General features: G+C 52.7%; 3 protein-coding genes across 4 annotated transcripts; 1 reads left to right on the plus strand and 2 right to left on the minus strand.

The window, feature by feature from the left end:
• Positions 1-47: 47 nt before the first annotated feature.
• CCS (copper chaperone for superoxide dismutase) lies at positions 48-6,789 on the minus strand. The gene is made up of 8 exons (XM_030570668.1): positions 6,650-6,789; positions 5,550-5,622; positions 5,328-5,465; positions 4,409-4,586; positions 3,822-3,882; positions 2,848-2,925; positions 1,710-1,813; positions 48-1,280 (listed from the first exon to the last, which is right to left on the minus strand). Exons 1-8 carry the CDS (start codon positions 6,695-6,697, stop codon positions 1,127-1,129), a joined length of 834 nt encoding a protein of 277 aa, XP_030426528.1. The 5' UTR covers positions 6,698-6,789; the 3' UTR covers positions 48-1,126.
• A 238-nt stretch (positions 6,790-7,027) lies between these two features.
• CCDC87 (coiled-coil domain containing 87) lies at positions 7,028-9,822 on the plus strand. Its single transcript, XM_030570647.1, is given in 4 exon segments — positions 7,028-7,381; positions 7,384-7,724; positions 7,726-7,787; positions 7,789-9,822. Coding segments are annotated over 4 exon segments (2,742 nt in total). The 5' UTR covers positions 7,028-7,053; the 3' UTR covers positions 9,800-9,822.
• On the minus strand, positions 9,807-16,250 carry LOC115655328 (putative nuclease HARBI1). Of its 2 annotated transcripts, XR_004001367.1 has the most exons (3): positions 15,070-16,250; positions 13,667-14,422; positions 9,807-9,894 (listed from the first exon to the last, which is right to left on the minus strand). XR_004001367.1 is itself a non-coding variant. In XM_030570667.1 (2 exons), exons 1-2 carry the CDS (start codon positions 15,773-15,775, stop codon positions 14,022-14,024), a joined length of 1,107 nt encoding a protein of 368 aa, XP_030426527.1. In that variant the 5' UTR covers positions 15,776-16,250; the 3' UTR covers positions 12,469-14,021. The 2 variants fall into 2 exon arrangements, 1 of the variants encoding a protein (XP_030426527.1); XM_030570667.1 differs by lacking the exon at positions 9,807-9,894 and having other exon boundaries at positions 12,469-14,422.
• Between the last annotated feature and the right edge of the window lie 61 nt (positions 16,251-16,311).

Below are 16,311 nucleotides of genomic sequence, written 5' to 3' on the forward strand. Positions count from 1 at the left end.
GCACCACCACAATGCAGCTGATCACCTTGGGCAGCAAGACAGCAGGGTGCAAGCACGAAAATATTTAATGACAGATTCAGTGCACAGGAAAGATACTCAAAGTCATCTCAGCCTCCACAGTTGATTTTAAATGGAAAACAGGCTGCAGCCTAACCCAGGCCCTCCTCTCTGGCTGCCTATGCTCAGGCTGGAGTTATCTAGAAACATCTGTCAGGCATAGGTAGCTCAGCACTTCCTCTTCTGCAATGCATGCAATCCACAGCACTTGCAGCCTTGGCTACTGCCAGACAGATTTCCCAAACCAGTCGGGAAAGTAAAGCAGCAAGGAACTTTGATCCTGAGCTCAAAGAAACTTTTGCAGGTTTCCTGTAGATACTTATGTAACTCCAACAACTAATGACAATGTCCTATCTGTTTATGTAGCTTAGCAGAAAGAGCACTGGTTCGGGAAACATGGGTTCTAAACCCAGCTCTGCCACGAGCCTGCTAGGTGACCTTGACCAAATCACTGCCCCCCGTGCCTCAGTTTCCTCATATGTAAAATGCAGATGATACTAAACCCCTTTGTAAAGTGCTTGGTGATATGCTGATTCAGAGTACTAGATATGAACTAGATAATATTTTATTATTAAAGATTCAATCCCCCAACCCATCTACTTAGTGCAAAAGCAATCACAAGAGAGCTGCCAAGCTCCCTGCCTCCCCCTTTCTAGTTCCCCCAGCAAAACCACCCTTGATATACGTGCTGTTTAAAAAGGAACAAATAAGCAAGAGAGGAAATATTAAGATGCTTTTTTCACTGCCTTTACAAATCCCAAAGCAGCAAAAAACTGCAGAGTCTATTTACAGGTCCCCTATAAAACGAAGACATTGTCTGTAGCGAGTTTAGCAGCACCCAGCTGGGGAAGGATCAGGACATGAAACTGCTCAAAGCCTGGCAATAGAAGAACGAGACTGCGGTATGAGACAGGGATGCTGTGGAGAAGTCTAGTCCCCCCCTAAAGCTCACGTCAGTTCTCCCAAACTGCAGGCTCAAAGTGCCACCCCTTTGATGTTAGAAACACACTGAGCCCCAGCATAGAGCAACAACCAGTAGGCACAATGTGGAGAAAGGAAAGTCATAATCCTACAGGTGAGAGGCAGGCTGGCCAAGCATCCTCCTGCCTGGCCCTGCCACTGGTTTCTCCCGCTCCTCCCACAGCGTCACGCCATCGCAGGTGCAGATTTGCTTGGGGTTCTCGAACAGCCCAGCAGATCGGGCAATGATCCCACAGGCCAGCCTGGAAGGGAGGGAGGGAGCATTAGCAGATGCTGTGCTGCCAGGGGCGCCAGCCACTGCAGCCTGAATGGGCAGTCCCATGACCTGGCCATTTGCCCAGTCAGAGGTCAGGCAAGGCCAGACACATCTTACTCGTTACAGTGCAAGAGTACAATAAAGAGGCGTTAACCTCTCATTTGACCATAGCTGCTGATCCCACTATTGCCTCATGCCCCTTTCGCAGGAGGGATAAGGAGAGGAAGAGACACTGACCCCCCTCAACTTCCTGTAGCTCCCTTAGGCTAAGCCGTCTTTCCTCCCATGCTCACAGTTGATCCCATTCCTATATGCTGCTGCCCGGTCTGTCAGCTTGACCCTCAAGTATTTGTGCCAGCAAGATGCTGCCTTGAGCTACTCCCCTGGCACCTACTTCTTCCCCCTGGCTCCTCACCTCTCACCAGAGTTCCCACAGACTTTAGAGAGTGGGTGACCCCCACGGCCAAGGTCGTCCTCACCAGAATCCACCACCAGAGAGCGGCCGATGATGTCCCAGACCTAGGAAGGATCACAGCCTTTGGCCATCCCTGTTGCATGTGTGGATCCCCAGCTCCCCTGGCAGAGCCCAGTACAGTCCTGAGAAGGGACTTTTGCATGATGAGAACCAGTGCATCCAGGCACAGCTTGGAGAGGGGCTTGTATCCTAGAGCTTGGGAAAGTGCAATCAGCTCTAAAGGAACTCTCAGGGAATAATGGCTCACCCCTGCACCCTACCTTCCCTTTGACTGCTCCCATCTCAGCCTCTGTCCCCTCCCCAGGAGCTCGGCTCCCTGTCCCACTGCACCATATGGGTGGCCCATCGGCCAGAAGGGGGTGAGTCTGGAGGGAAGATGAGACCCCACTCCTGCAGTTCCCAGAAGAGCAGCTGACGGAAGGTTTTGACTAGAGGAAGGGAAAGCAGAGGGAGCCCCAAGCTGCTACATACTCTTTCTGCTCCCTCCTTCCCACCTGGGATATTACACCTACTGCTTCAGGGTTTTGACTAGTTTAACTGTTAGAGACCAGGGTGAGACCTACTGCTGGGGGCAGAATATCCCACATCAGCTACTGGAGGCAGGCCTTCCTCTGAAGCACCTGGTGCTGGGCCCTGTGGAAGAAGAGATCCTGAGCGACATGGCCCATGGGTCTGAGCTATTCAGGCAGTTCATCTGTTCCTATGATATCCCTAAGAGCAAAAGTGTTTAATAGGATTCGACATTCTCCTCATCTCTATCAAGTGTCCGGAGTTATAATTAGGAGAACCTAGAGCTTAGGAAAGGAGTTATCCCTCCATTTCAACACAGAGTCTTCCCCTAGCAAATGGGGTCAGGAGGAATGTTCCTTAGAGTGAGGTTATCCCATCAAAGCCTAATGGAGGGTTGCGAGCCCCTTCCTCTAAAGCAGCTGTGAGACAGCTGGATGGGCTCGCTGTTCTGATCCACTGTAGTGATGCCTTTCTGAAAGGAATAGTAGGACCCTCAACATGCCCTAATCTGACACAGCTCCCACTGGTGTCTCCCCAGCGATCCCTTGTGCAGATCAGGGGACCTCACCTTTAGCTGGGTGTCCTCCATCTGGAAGTCTGCCCTTCCATCGCTGCCAGCCAGCACATTGCCAAGGTCTCCGAGATGCTGGAACAGAGCATCCACCCACAAAGTCAGACCCTGGGAACTTTGACTTGAACCACAAAACACAGCAAGATCAGAGCGAATTTTCTTCACTCAAATTCTTTTCTGGCTGAAAAAAAATTAGCTTTTCAACCAAAACCAGTATTTGGGTGAATATTTCTGGAATTTTGACAAAGAAATGGCCCCAAAACCTTATGTTTAACCGAAAACAGTTTTTGAAAACAAAAATTGTATACATTTTCATGGAAAGATTTTGAGGGGAAATGTTTGTTTTTCAAAATTTCAAAGAAAACAATTGTTATTTTCCAAGGAGGTGGATAAGGACTCTGTGGGCTGTGATCAGGCTGTGTTGGACAAGTATTTCAGTTTAGTTTGTTTCAAAGCTAGGCTGTGTCTGGCCCCATATGGCAAAGTGAGAGCCAACTAATGTGGGCATGCAAATGGAGACCATTGCTCAGAAGCCCCCAAGAGCAGCAGAGGCAGGAATGTGGCAGCCTGAGGACTGGGAAAGGTGCCTTTTCTTGGAGAATTGCAATGTTTGAAGTCTTTGCTGTCTCTGGACAGGTGATTGACTGTTTCATTCTGGCTTGCCTTCTATTGAGTCAACCCCCGTGCCTCCTCAGCACTGACTGCCAAAGAAGAGCACCCCCATCAAGTCACCCACTCTCCCCTAGTCACCCACAGAACTGACTCAGGGGAGAGTGCCCTACTGAGCCCCCAGCTCCATGCAGCACAGCCTCCCCTTCCATCACACTGGGGTGAGCACTGACAGAGAGGAGAGCACCCCCCGCAGAGGCACTCACTCCTCTCCCTGCAGCAGTGCCCGCTAGCGTTACCAAAGGGCACTGAAGCCAGCACTGACAGTGAGGGCAGAATGCACGAACATGACCAGAACTCACCCTGTGTGCATCCTGTGGGCCCCCATGACGCTCCCCGTCTGGGTTGAAATGGTCTCCACAACTGTTTGAGGGGAAAAGAAGGAAGACAGTATGACTTAGTGCAGAGGCCTCACACCACAGCCTCCAGAGAGATCTGGCCTGTTACCTGCTCCACTCTACATTTCAACACAGGGCTGGAATGTGCACTGGCCAAAGGGGAAGGAGCTGAACTGGGAAACAGCCTCATCCCCTCACAGCTCGTGTCCTCTTGCTGTGTCTCCGTGCCTCCCCGAGAGGCTCTTCAAGAAAAGGCCAATCTCATTAAACTTGTGAAGAGTGCATCTGCTGACACTGTTGCTGAAAAACGGAGGGCCTAGTAGAGAGGGCACTGGGCTGGGAGCCCTGGGTTCTATTACAGGGCCTGCCACTGACCTTAGGAAGATCCCTCCCTTTGTCTCTCAGTGCTTCAGTTTCCCCATCTGTTAAATGGGAATCTTGACACTAAATGCCATTAAGTTGGGAGGCACCCATTTCCCATAAGTACCTTTGCAAACCCCGGGCTGCTATACTGGACAGCAACACCTCCCTGCAGGGGAGAGGTCTCTTACCTGTCACAAGAGTTTGTGACATCCCCAAATTCATGGACGTGCAGCCCATGCAACCCTGGCTCCAGACCATCAATGGTCCCTTCAATGAGACACTTCTCTGGGGAGACCTGCAGGAATCTCACCACCCCTTGGACAAGGCTGGAGCCTGACATCATGGCCACAGCTGCACCAAGGTTCTCTAAAAGGGAGGGCAATGTCAGGTGGACACAGACAGTCACTGCCACCTGCATTCCCCTCCCCAACTAAGATGTCCCAGACAGCATAGCAAGCAGAGTAGCACCAGTGTCCAAGAACTCCCTGAGGAGGAGTTGAGAGGATGAAATACAGCACAGGCTGTTTAGGGAAGGGGAAGATATTGGCCATGCAGCACAGTGGAACTGGGAACCATTCTGTATATTATGGTATGGCCCAGGGGCTAGGTCATTAGCCTAGGACTTGTGAGATCCAGGTTCAAGTCCTTGCTCTGCCCCAGTTTCCCTGTGTGACACTGGGCAAGTCCCTTAGCCTCTCTGTGTCTCAGTTTCCCGATAATAGCACTGCCCTGCCTCCCAGGGAAGCTGTGAGGGTAGATACAGTAAAGACTGTGAAGCACCCAAATACTACAGTGATGAGGGTCATAAAACTACCTTACACAAGATAAATCATATAGAGGCACTCATCTCACATTGGGGCCCCTGAGGTACCAGACACCCCATGCCCTTCCCCGGTTTCAGGTGCAGCATAGACACACAGTGTGAAGCAGTCCCTGCTTTGCACAGCTCAAAGCCTAAAGAGCCAAACACAGGTGCCAAGAGGGGAAGGGATTTGCCCAGCAGCAGAGCCAGGAATAAAACCCATAGCAATAGACTGGGACTCCTAGCCGCTACCCCATGCTATCTCCTGTTCCTTTCAGGCTATGACCCAGGGACTCCATACTCACGTGGCTCACTGCTCCCCATGCCCTTCAGCACAGCCCGGCAGCCTGTGCTCTCCAACAGGCCCTTCACCTTCCCAGCACTCATGCTAGTCTCCACCAGCACACTCTGAGAGTCCAGCCGAATGTCCAGCACTCGGAGCCCTGCAGGAAAAGCCCTGGCATGGTGAAAACAGCAGGAGCCCACAGCAGCTGTCATGGGAATGAGAGGGCTGGAGTGTCTCTCACCTGTTGCTCCTTGCAGAGAGGCCTGCACAGCATCCACGCATTCCTGGCAGTTCATCTGCACAGCGAACTCCAGCTGGTTGATTTTAGGAGGCATGTGAGACAGAGTTTGTCATGGAAACCAACCCAATTCCACACCTTGGCAGTCTTCATCCACCAGTCCTACCCCTCTCCTGGCCCAGAACTACAACACCTCTTTTGAACATGGTTCAAAAAAGAACTAGGTAAGTTACTGGAGAAGAGGTCCATCAATGGCTCTTAGCCAGGATGGGCAGGGATGTATCCCTAGCCTCTGTTTGCTAGAAGCTGGGAACAGGTGGCAGGGGGTAGATCACTTGATGATTACCTGTTCTGTTCATTCCGTTTGGTCTGATCCAGCATATTCATTCCAGCAGAAGGGGGTTTCCTGTCCTCTCTAGAATTGCCCCCACCTAGAGGGGTCTAAACCAACCACCTCATACTCTACAGCTGTACAATTCTCCCAACATTGGGCAGTTTGGATTTCTCATCTCCAGCAACTTCCCCTCTCTCAATCCCTCCCATGCAGGGATTCTGCATTGTGCCACACATGCTCATACATAAGGTGACTTTGCCCTCCCATGTTCATCAGCCCACCCACAAGGTATTTGTCTTCTGCCCCATTCATCCCTCTCCTTGCTACCCCTTACACAAGGGACTTCGCCCCAGAGGCACATGTCCTCCAGAAGAGACTGTTTCTCATTCCCTCCACCCCGGCACACAATTTCTTCTCCTCCAGGCACATACACAGGGGACAGCCCTCCAGACATGTACCTCCCCCACCCCCAGCATGCCCCCGTGACTCACACAGGGCACTATGTTCCCCCACCTACAAGCGCTGACAACTCTGAGGACAGATCTTATCACAAGTCTCGTTGCTGGGCGTGCCCCGGGCTCCTGGCAGTGGGACGATCCCAGCCCCGCTTTGATTAAGCTCGGAAGAGCTTCGCAGTGCAAACCATGGACCAAGCGGGGACGGGAGCTTGCCCGACATTGCAGCAGAGGCGGGACAGAACCCTCCCCCCTCGCCCCGGCACACTGCCTCCTAGAGACACAACCCAGCTTCCCCTGCGGAGTCTCCTTACCCGGCAGCTGGGGCCCTCCTGCCTCCCCGGGCCCGGCGTCGCCTCCATCGCGCGCTCCGGTCCGCCCGGCCCGGACTCGTTTCCAGGAAACGCGCCGGTCACGACACTTCCGGCTGTCAGCCTGATTGGCGGAAGCTGGGACGCCGCCTAGCGGCCGCCGAGCCCCACCACAGCTCGGGGGGGGAAGGCACGAGCTATTCCGGTGGCGCTGTTACCATGGAAACTCTGCTGAGACGCTCTCTCGCTCTGAGCCGGGAAGTGACGAGCAAGGGCCGGCTGAGCCCCGGGATTAGGGCCAGCGGCTGGGGGGTTGTGTGAGCCCAGGCCTGGAGCCGCGAGCGAGGGGCTGCTGGGAGGCCGAGGGGGCAGAGTCCTCTCTGGGCCCCCTGAGCGGCGTGTCCGTCATGTCCCGCGCTGGCTCCTCCTGGGATCTCTATGGCTTGGAGGAGACGGAGGAAGTGACCCAGACGCTGCACCAGGTCTACCAGGGCATTCTGGCCCCGCTCTCCCTCTTCCAGCCTCCTTCAAAGGGGCCCCCAGGAGTCCCCACGCGCACCCTAGCCCCGGCCCCACCCAGCCCCCAGCTCCATGGTACACAGGAGACTAGTTCTGCCGAGCCTCCCAGCACCCCGGAGACCAGCCACACGCTACCATCTGGCTCCCCAAAGCCTCCGGTGCCTGCATTCTTTATCCCAGTTTCCCTAGCTGCTCTGACCCAGTTGATTGAAGAGCGCCTTCTTTGGGCAGGGAGTCGTTGCCCATCTCCAGCCAGGCGGGACAGGTCTTCACGGAGATCATCCTGACAGAAGTAAAATGTCGCCTGGGAGGATGCAGTCAGTCACTCTCCAACTCAGCCCTCAGCAGCTGGCAGAACAAGGACCTATACCAGCATCTGGTGTCATATATCATACTTGTCTCTGAACACCTCTTCTTCCACTATCTCTGCCTGATGGAGCTCCACCGGGGCATGGCTGTCTTCACTGACTATGCCAGACCTCACCCGCTTCGCAGCCCGCTCGGGGGTCGTCTGGACTGCTCCAGTCTCCTCAACATGGCTGCCATCCAGCGACATCTCAGTTGCAGAGCTGAAGACCCCGCAGAACCACCTTTTTCTTGACAGCAGGCCAGCTCGGCCAAAGCAAAACGCCACCACAGAGAGGCTGGCACTCAGCCAGAAGCACTATAGGCTGTCGCCTTGGCCTCACCATCAGTCACTTCATCAAACTGACCAGGCCCCACACGCAGACATGCAGGCAGAAAATTGCAAAGGATATAGAAGAACTTGAGGAGATACCCCCATTGGACTTAAGCAGAGTCTATCACTTGATCCCTAATGTAGAGACTTTTGACAGCTGCTTTACCAACCTGTCATGTGTAGCAGTGAGAACCCCCTGCTCCTGTACCCCTGCTTCAGAAGATCAGGATGTCACAAAGAGGGTCAGGCATAAGGCTGGCTCCATTTCCAAAAAAAGTCATTCACTGCCCAATATGAGAGATGGGCAACTCCTCTCAGATGAACTTGGGATCCATCTTCCCCCTCGCCCCCTCACACCAATAGTGCCCAGTCGCTATGCTGAGTCAGCAACAGACAGCAATCTTGAAGAGTCCATGGCCATAGCCAAGGACCTCCACAAGCTAGTTCAAGGCTCCCTCCTCAGAAGTGGTAGCAGAAGAGATGAGAGTGAGGACACAGAACTGCCTCCCATCATTGGAGCACTGACACGACGCAGAGCCAATGTAACCAAACTCCAGCAGCTTCAGGAGACACTTAGATGCCTCCAGGAAGAGGAAATGGCTGAGCAACAGCTGAGATATATGGTAGTTTTTGCACCACCCACTCACCCTCAAGCCGCCACGGTGAATCTTCAAATACACCATGGCATGGTAGCAAAGGCAGCTGACCTACAAGTGTCCGACAGAGTACTTGTTGACTCTGTGGCTATTCAGAGATACGGCCCCTTGTACAATGATCTTCTGGGAGAGATTGATACTGCTACAGTGAGTTACTTGGATGCAAACCTTTCAGCTGGGGAAGAGATCCGGGAAATTTACAAGGAACTGATAAAAATCATCCCCACAGAGTATCTGAGATTTGACCAAGGACCCTTGATAGAGCCTGCAGCTATGAACGTGGACTTATCCAACAGCTTGGCTTCCTCCACACTGACCAAAAGGAAAAGTGAGCAGGTAATCAATACAGAATTGAATAAGCTCCTGCCCGCTGGACCGTTCAGCACCCAGAAAGTCATTACACCAGTGCAATCAAGTTTGCCCCTCATGATTGCCCGTGAACAAAAAACCACTTGGTATCAGTGGTGGAAATCCGCCCTTAACGCCGATGACTACCTGAAATATGTCTCCACCAAGGAGTCTGATTACCTGCATGTGATATTTCATTTGTACAATGAGGGGGAGGAGCCACTTTTCATAGATGAAGCCCAAAAGAAACAACTGGAGGAAACACAGAGAGAGGTAAAACGGAAAGTGGCAGAGGTCCGCTCAAAGAGAGAGAAGTACATGCCTGGGATGTGGAACACAAACACCATCATGCTTGGCGGGCTTGGGACTTTTGAGGACCAGGACCGTAAGCCTGGAGACCTCAGACTGCTGCAGAAGCAACTGGAAAGACTCTGGGAAGTTCTTCATTTCCCCGATAGGGAGAGGCTTGATATGGCGATTAAGTACAGCTCCAACCAGTCTTACGCTCAGCTCCCAGCTATGCTCAAAGCCTGGGAGAAAGCAGCAAAGAGTATCCAGGAACGGGAGCTCTTGCTGTTAGAACTGGAGAAGTTTGAGCAAACCGCCTCTGACCCAAACCGCTTCTTCGAAAGGAGCCTTGAGTCTTTCGCCACACGCACCTGGGAGTCGAGGACCAGAGGCCGCCTGTATGCAGCGATCGCCCAGTGCGACACCGACCTCTACATCATTCTGCACCAGATCAAGGAGAGGTTCCATGACACTGTGACTTTCAAGGGCCGCCCATACTTGGAGAAGATGCGGTGGGACAAAGTGGAGATGCTGTACTGGCTGCAGCAGGAACGTCGTGCTGGTGCCCTGGCAAAAGAAACAGGGAGAGAGGCGAGGCTCTGGAAGCTACCTCCACTGGCTCAGGTAGGCAGCAGTGCAGGATTCTCTCCCACATCCCAGTAACGTGCGAAGGAAAACGGATCAGCTGGGTAAATGACTCAATGGGGACAGTTCTCTGATCTTGCCAGGCAAAAGTAAGGATCTTCTGTACAGTCACCCTGTGATGGAGAATCATCAGAAGAGGGTGAGGGAAGTGCCAAACAAGAGCAATAAATACATTACAAAGCCAGAGCAGTAAATTATTCCCTGGATCCATTACTGGCTGGTGGATCTGTTCTGGAGTCAGCATACACAGCTTAGAGCAGCATCACTCACACGCCTATCCTTGCAGAAAATCCAAGGAGCAAAGCTGGGCTCAGGGAGGCATATGCCAGTGTTTGGAGCACCCAAGGTGAAATGCAGCAGCCAGAAGAGGGGAGGGGAGACAGACCACTCCATTAGGAGAAGGTGGGGAAGAAATTGTGAGGAAGTATGGAACACCATGCAGGAAGAGATGGGTAATGGGATGGGGGAAGAGAGAGGATTCATTGGAGTAGGGGACATATAGGGAGAAGGAATGATGCAGGGAGGGAAAACAAACCAAGTTATTTTGGGCCATAAACCCTCTAGAGATGGAGTGCAAAACACTCAGCATTGGCCTAACTCTGCTACCACTTACATCAGTGGTATTTTCGCGCTGACTATAATGGGAGCAGAGTCAGGTTTTGCAAAGCCCAACCTTAGAGAGTTTATATTCTCTGAAGGGCCAACATTCTCTAAAAGGCCCAGAATGGGCAGGAGGATCTTGGTCAGTGTAATGCTAGGTACAAGCAATGAGCTTGTTGGGATTCTTCAGTCTGCATTACATAGTTCAAGGAGTTGAACTGTATGATCCAACTGGGCATTTCTGGAATTCGTATCAGTTAACCCAGTAGGCCTGGGACTATCTAAAACAGCTATAAAAATGGCACCCACATCTCAGTGCTGGCGGGGGATTGGAACTGGACATTCCTTGGAGAAAGAAGAGTTGGGAGTCAGCCCAGATACCACAGCTCAGCACGGCTTTGAAGCAAAATTGAGCTACAGCAAACTAAGGCCACTTCACTTCTGAATGAGAGCATCTACAGGGCTTAATGCCCTTAACTTCACTCCTTCAGTTAATTCAGCTTTCCAGAGTGTCCCTGTGTAGACCAACCCTCACAGGCAGCCAAAACCAGACTGCCTGAATACTTGGAAGTCACTCTAACCCAGTGTCCTCCGCCACAAGATCATGCTCTGCAGTGAGAGTTCTTCCCAGACCCCATGTCACCTGCCCAGTGTCAGCTGAAGGGGACTTTTCCAACATAAGGAGCAAGAATATTTTATTATGGAAAATATCTATTAACCCCTCCATACCCTATTCAAAATGGCACAACCACATCAGCTGCAAACTATTAAAGTCACCTGTAGGGACAGATTGAGCCTGGAAAATTACAGCCCCAGAAATGAATTTGTCGAACTTAAGAGACCATCCCTTCAGCTTTAACGACAGCAATCCCACAGTACTATTCATCTTTAGAGCTCAATGCACTTTGCAAAGATCAGTATTATCCCTATTTTACAGAAGGGAAAACAGGCAGTGATTTACCCAGTGTTACCCAGCAGGCCAGTGACCTCCCAAGTCCCAGTCCACTGCTTTATCCACTAGGCCATGCAGCCTTGCCCCAGTGAGGCATCCACTGTAGCAGAGAATCAGCACACAGCATCCACAGCTGACTTTGCTGGAGAAGATTCCCACTGGATAAATGAGCTGGATGGGACCCTGGCTTCACAAGGACAGGGATAGGCTGCAGTGTTCCTTTGTGTCAGAGACACCTTGGTGCCTTCTCATATGGCATTAATAAGGGAAACACCACTTCTACATCCCACAGTGCAGAGAAAGCTGTAGGAGCGGTCTCTTCTCCACAGCCAGAGAAACCTGTGGGTAGCACTTAATAACTGCCTATTTCTCATAGCTGCCGATAGGAGCACCTCACATTTACAGATCAGGCTGCAAGCTCCAGCTGCTGGCCTGGCTATCCAACTGCTTGGGCACTCAGCTGAGCTGCAGGTACACACATGGGCCACCATACAGGCCAGCCAATGGCCATTCCTACACCCTAGCCAGTGGAACTCAATGCCACAAGACATCATCAAGGCGAACAGCTTAGCAGCATTCATAAAGGGGTTAGACAGTATATGGCTAAAGGGAATCTCCACGAGTTCCAGAAGGGATCCAAACCATCCTGCATTGGGGCATTTATCAACCACTAACTCTTGAGGTCAGGAGAGAATGGCTCAGCAGGACAGATTATCCCCTTGGATTTCTTGGCCCTTCCTTTTGTACTAATCACTATTAGAGCCAGGATACTTAGCTAGAGGGATTCACTCATCTAATATATTGTAGCTGTTCTTATGTTCCTACAGAGTAACCACATGGAGACAGGCAGAGGAAATAATATATACAGAAGGGAAGGATGAGGCCTGCATAGTATGTGTAGATGGACAGGTGGGATGTGCCTAGGTGCAAACTCCACCAAGAAAGTAAGTTTGCATTTATACAGCAGGATGGATGGAGCATCCAGCTTCTGAGGACAGTCAGTTTTACAAATGGGCACGCAGAGATTAAGCAAGCAGGTGCAGTGACTCACTGTCAGAGCCAGGCATAAAATGCAAGATCTGGCCTCCCCTCCCTCTCCTCCAGACACTCCTTTAACAAGAACAACCCAAACATCTATAAGAAAATACTTTTTATTTTTCCCTCGCAAAAAATAATTTCCTCCTCTATGCTGCAGGGAGCATCACCTGCAACAGGGACTGGATAGCATAGAGCAGGAGCTTTGCATGCTAAGCTGGAGAACAAAGTAGCCAATTTTGAGAGAGAGAGAACTCTGGTTGTCATCATGACTTGGGCCTGGCAGTACATCTGGTTTCTGCTCCCCGGGGGTGAAATAAAGCAGAAGAGCTTAAGTGGGGCAGAGAAACGTTAACGTGTCCACAACTGTCTTCTGCGCTCTCCAGTGTCCCTCTAATCGCTCCCAGCTCTAGCTGTCTCCCATTGCCTGCACCCCCTTCATCCACAAGCTGCCCTAGAATGGCATGGGCAGTGTCAGGGCAATCCTATGGGCATACTGATCTCTTGGCAATCAGTACTTTAGCACTGGAAAGTGGGTGAGGAACAGTTAACCTTTAGAATGCTGAAGACCAGTGTTATGCCTGTGCCTCTGCCTCTCCCTAGCAGGCCACCATGCCTCCACTCAGAGACCATTCTCTCAATCATGTGCACCAGGCCCTGAGCCCAGTCCCCAACCCACTGCTCAACACTTCCCCCTTGGATTCCCAGCTTCATGAACCAGAGCACAGGGGGCATCCAATAGAGCAGTGTGTGTGAAGTTAGGCCTGTGCCATCTAAGAGCCAGAACCCCTCCCTCCTGCCAGCATATAGCACCCTACCTTGGAAATGAAGGCATTAGCCAGGGCCCTCAAGAATTACAAGGCAGGAGCAGGATGGTCTGTGATATTGAGAAGGGGATCCTTAATTTACAATGCAGTAGGCTGCAGGCATGCACTTTTCCAAGCTGGGGCTTGGACATTTTCAGAACATAGACTAACCTGTCCTCACTACATCCCTGGCTGGAGGAGTCACTACTATTAGAACCCCTACCTACACAGGCAACTTGGCCAAGGCTGATGAGCACCTCAGGGATAGAGCAGGGACGAAGATTTGGGGAATTCCAATCCCCAGCTTTGCTCAGGATAGGTGGAAACACTGCCTCTCAATAAAGGCCACTTCCATTCATTACCCTCCTTTCATTGTAGGGGTTCAGTTCACTTCATGCTGCCAGTTTCAGCCTAGCAGCAATCCGTGGGCAGCCTAATTTTTTCATCTCACCCGCAGCTAGACTAAAAGAGCAACGTGTGTGAGTCAAGTACCGTTTGGCTTCAGAAACGGCCAGTCCACACCCAGTAACAGCTCTGGGGCATAAAGATGGTAACTTCTTCCAGGCCCATAGAACCATCCTCAGTCACTACTCTATGGAAAAAACTAGACAGAATTTTTTAAACAAAATGCAGTCCCCACAGTGAAATCCTGTGTCAGAAGCTGGAATTGCTGGCACCTCTTCCTAGGACAGGTCAGTGTTGGGAATGCCACCAGCTCCTGGATAAGATACATTCCAGCTGCTTATAGAGAGGGTGAAGTGCATGGTTTGTACCAGATGCTGAGGGGAAAAACTTGGCATGCTGGTCCTTTTCCCCACCAAGAGCAGTTTCAGAAGCAGCTGGTGCTCTAGGTCAGGCTCTCTCTGAAACGTTGCACAATTCGCGCTCTCACTGCCCGGGCCTCACTGGAGATCTGAACAAAGGGGGTTTGCACTGGAAGCTCTGGGTCAGCATCCGACCCCTCCACCAGCTCCTCCCCCTCTGCCAGGTCTAAGGGCATCCTGCGGCTCAGGGCAATGTTGTGCAGTATACAGCAGGCCAGGAAGATCTGGCAGACTTTCTGGGGGGTGTACTGCAAGGAGCCACTTGATTTATCCAGGCAGCGGAAACGCATTTTCAAGAGGGTGCATGTCTGCTTGAGCACCGAGAGGGCCTCCTGGTGCATGGCATTGTACTTCTCCTCTCCCGGACTACATGGGAATAAAATTGGAGTCATGAGCCATGTTTTCAGCGGGTAACTTCGGTCTCCTGCAGGCACAGAAGGAGGATAGAAGAAATATGTTAGCACAGACTCCCCCAGGCCTTTGGAAGCTGAGCTCCCACCATTCTTTGGGGGAAATGAAACCAAAGCACTCCCACCCCAGCCCCATAATGCGCTGTGAAAGACCACACATTGTGCGAAGATGAAGATCTAAACTTTCTTAAACATGTAACTAGTCCCACTGCCGTCAACGGACTGTTTATAGGCTGAAAGGTATCTGTGTGCTAAGTACTTACCAGGGTCTACGTCTGCTCTGTATTCACACTGGGAGTAGTTACAGCTCTTATCTTTCTAGATGAACCTTTCCAGTGGAGTGTCCAAGCACCTCACCATTTTACCCACATACCCCCGTGAGGAAGAGAAGTCCCTTTTATAGGCACAGGGTGGAATTAAGTGACTTGCTGAAGGTCATACAGCAGGTAATTGGCAGAGTGGTGAACTGAACTCAGGACCATATACCCTGGACCATCCTTCTTACATATTGTCAGTCATGCTGAGATACAGATATCATCTCACCAGGTGCTGGGCGCAAGGGATCACTATGTTTGCAGAACAAGGTCAGGGGGCTGCTTCACAATGGAGAGACCTCTCTGGTTGCCCACCCCCCAGAGCATCATTGTCTGTCCTGACTCACCCAGCAGCCACAGCCCGTCAAGCCGGGCTCCGTCAAGCAGCCGAGCCAGGGCAGAGTTCTCCAGCACGGCGGCATTGGGGCAGGAGCCAGGGTATTTGGCCACCACGTTGATGATGGTGCCATGAGAATCACACACCACCTGCATGTTCATGGAGTGGTAGTTGCGGGCATTGCGGTAGGCAAGCTCATTTTCTGAGGGAGCCCGCAGCGCCACATGCATGCTGCCTAGCAGGCCCAGCACCCCAGGAAAGCGGCCCTCAGCATGCCCTGCCGTGGGGACTGGGACTGGGAAGGTAATGTAGCGGGCAGCCCGGCGCTGCAGTGCCTCCAGGAATTGGGCCAAGCAGTTGGACATGGCTGACTGGCTGATGCCTGTAGTGTCCCGTGTGGCCGTCTGGAAGGAGCCTGAAGCCAGGAAGGTGAGGGCTGAGGTCACCTTGACAGCCACCGGCAGGGCGTGGCTGCGACCTGTCAAGCTCTCGAGGTCAGAGCCCAGCTCGCTGCAGAGCCCCGCAATAGCTGCCTTGTCCAGACGATAGCGCCGCAACACCTGCTCCTCGCTGAGGTCCAGGAAGGAGCTGCGGGCCCGGTACACCCGGTGCTCAGGGTAGAAACGGCGCCGCCTGCTCCGCTTCCTCCGGGCCCCCGTGGCCCCCTCACTGCTGCGTTCCCGCACCCGTCGCAGCAGCAGCACTGTCTCCGACATCTTTCCTACGCCTCGCGGGCCCCGGGGGCAGGAGCCACCCCACGCCTCGCGGGCCCCAGGTTCCCCCAACCCCTAACGTAGCTAAGGGAGAGAAACGAGGAGATCCACCCCCATGCTCCAGGGCGGGAGAAGGGCTGGTGACAGCACAGGTAGCGCAGCCCGGTTGCCAGGGAGCCCCTCAGGCAAGAGCCCTACCCCCAGCAGGGGTGTGGTGCGAGCTGGGCGTGTCGGGAGATCCCATCTACACACCGCCTAGGGGTACTGATGCCGCCAGCGGGCACCTCCCCCACCCCCAGAAAAGAGGAGCAGGAGGCGCCCGGGAAGGGGGCAGGGGCCACTGGCTGAGCAGAGAGCGGAGCCCGCGCGTGGGTAGCACGAAACCGCTGTGCCCCGTCGGCAACCGCAACCAAAATCTTCCAGTCTCGCAGCAGCTCCACCGGCCCAGACCCCAGAGCGAGCGCGACGCAAAGAGAGCCCGCCCTTCCCCGCCGGCCTTGATTGGCTGTACTCCCTCATGTGACCGGAACCCACCCCTC

Source organism: Gopherus evgoodei, chromosome 7, assembly GCF_007399415.2.
Source record: "Gopherus evgoodei ecotype Sinaloan lineage chromosome 7, rGopEvg1_v1.p, whole genome shotgun sequence".
NCBI lineage: Eukaryota > Metazoa > Chordata > Testudines > Testudinidae > Gopherus > Gopherus evgoodei.

Bases quoted from the DNA above. Each gene is read 5' to 3' on its own strand.
- CCS (XM_030570668.1), bottom strand. From the start codon at position 6,697: ATGGAGGCGACGCCGGGCCCGGGGAGGCAGGAGGGCCCCAGCTGCCGG. The intron at 4,587-5,327 runs GTGAGTATGGAG...CCTCCCTTTTAG, and splicing joins CATGGGGAGCAGTGAGCCAC to AGAACCTTGGTGCAGCTGTG. The intron at 1,814-2,847 runs GTGAGGTCCCCT...GATCCTTCCTAG, and splicing joins TGGAGGACACCCAGCTAAAG to GTCTGGGACATCATCGGCCG.
- LOC115655328 (XM_030570667.1), bottom strand. From the start codon at position 15,775: ATGTCGGAGACAGTGCTGCTGCTGCGACGGGTGCGGGAACGCAGCAGT. The intron at 14,423-15,069 runs GTGAGTCAGGAC...CTGTGCCTGCAG, and splicing joins TGACGGGCTGTGGCTGCTGG to GAGACCGAAGTTACCCGCTG.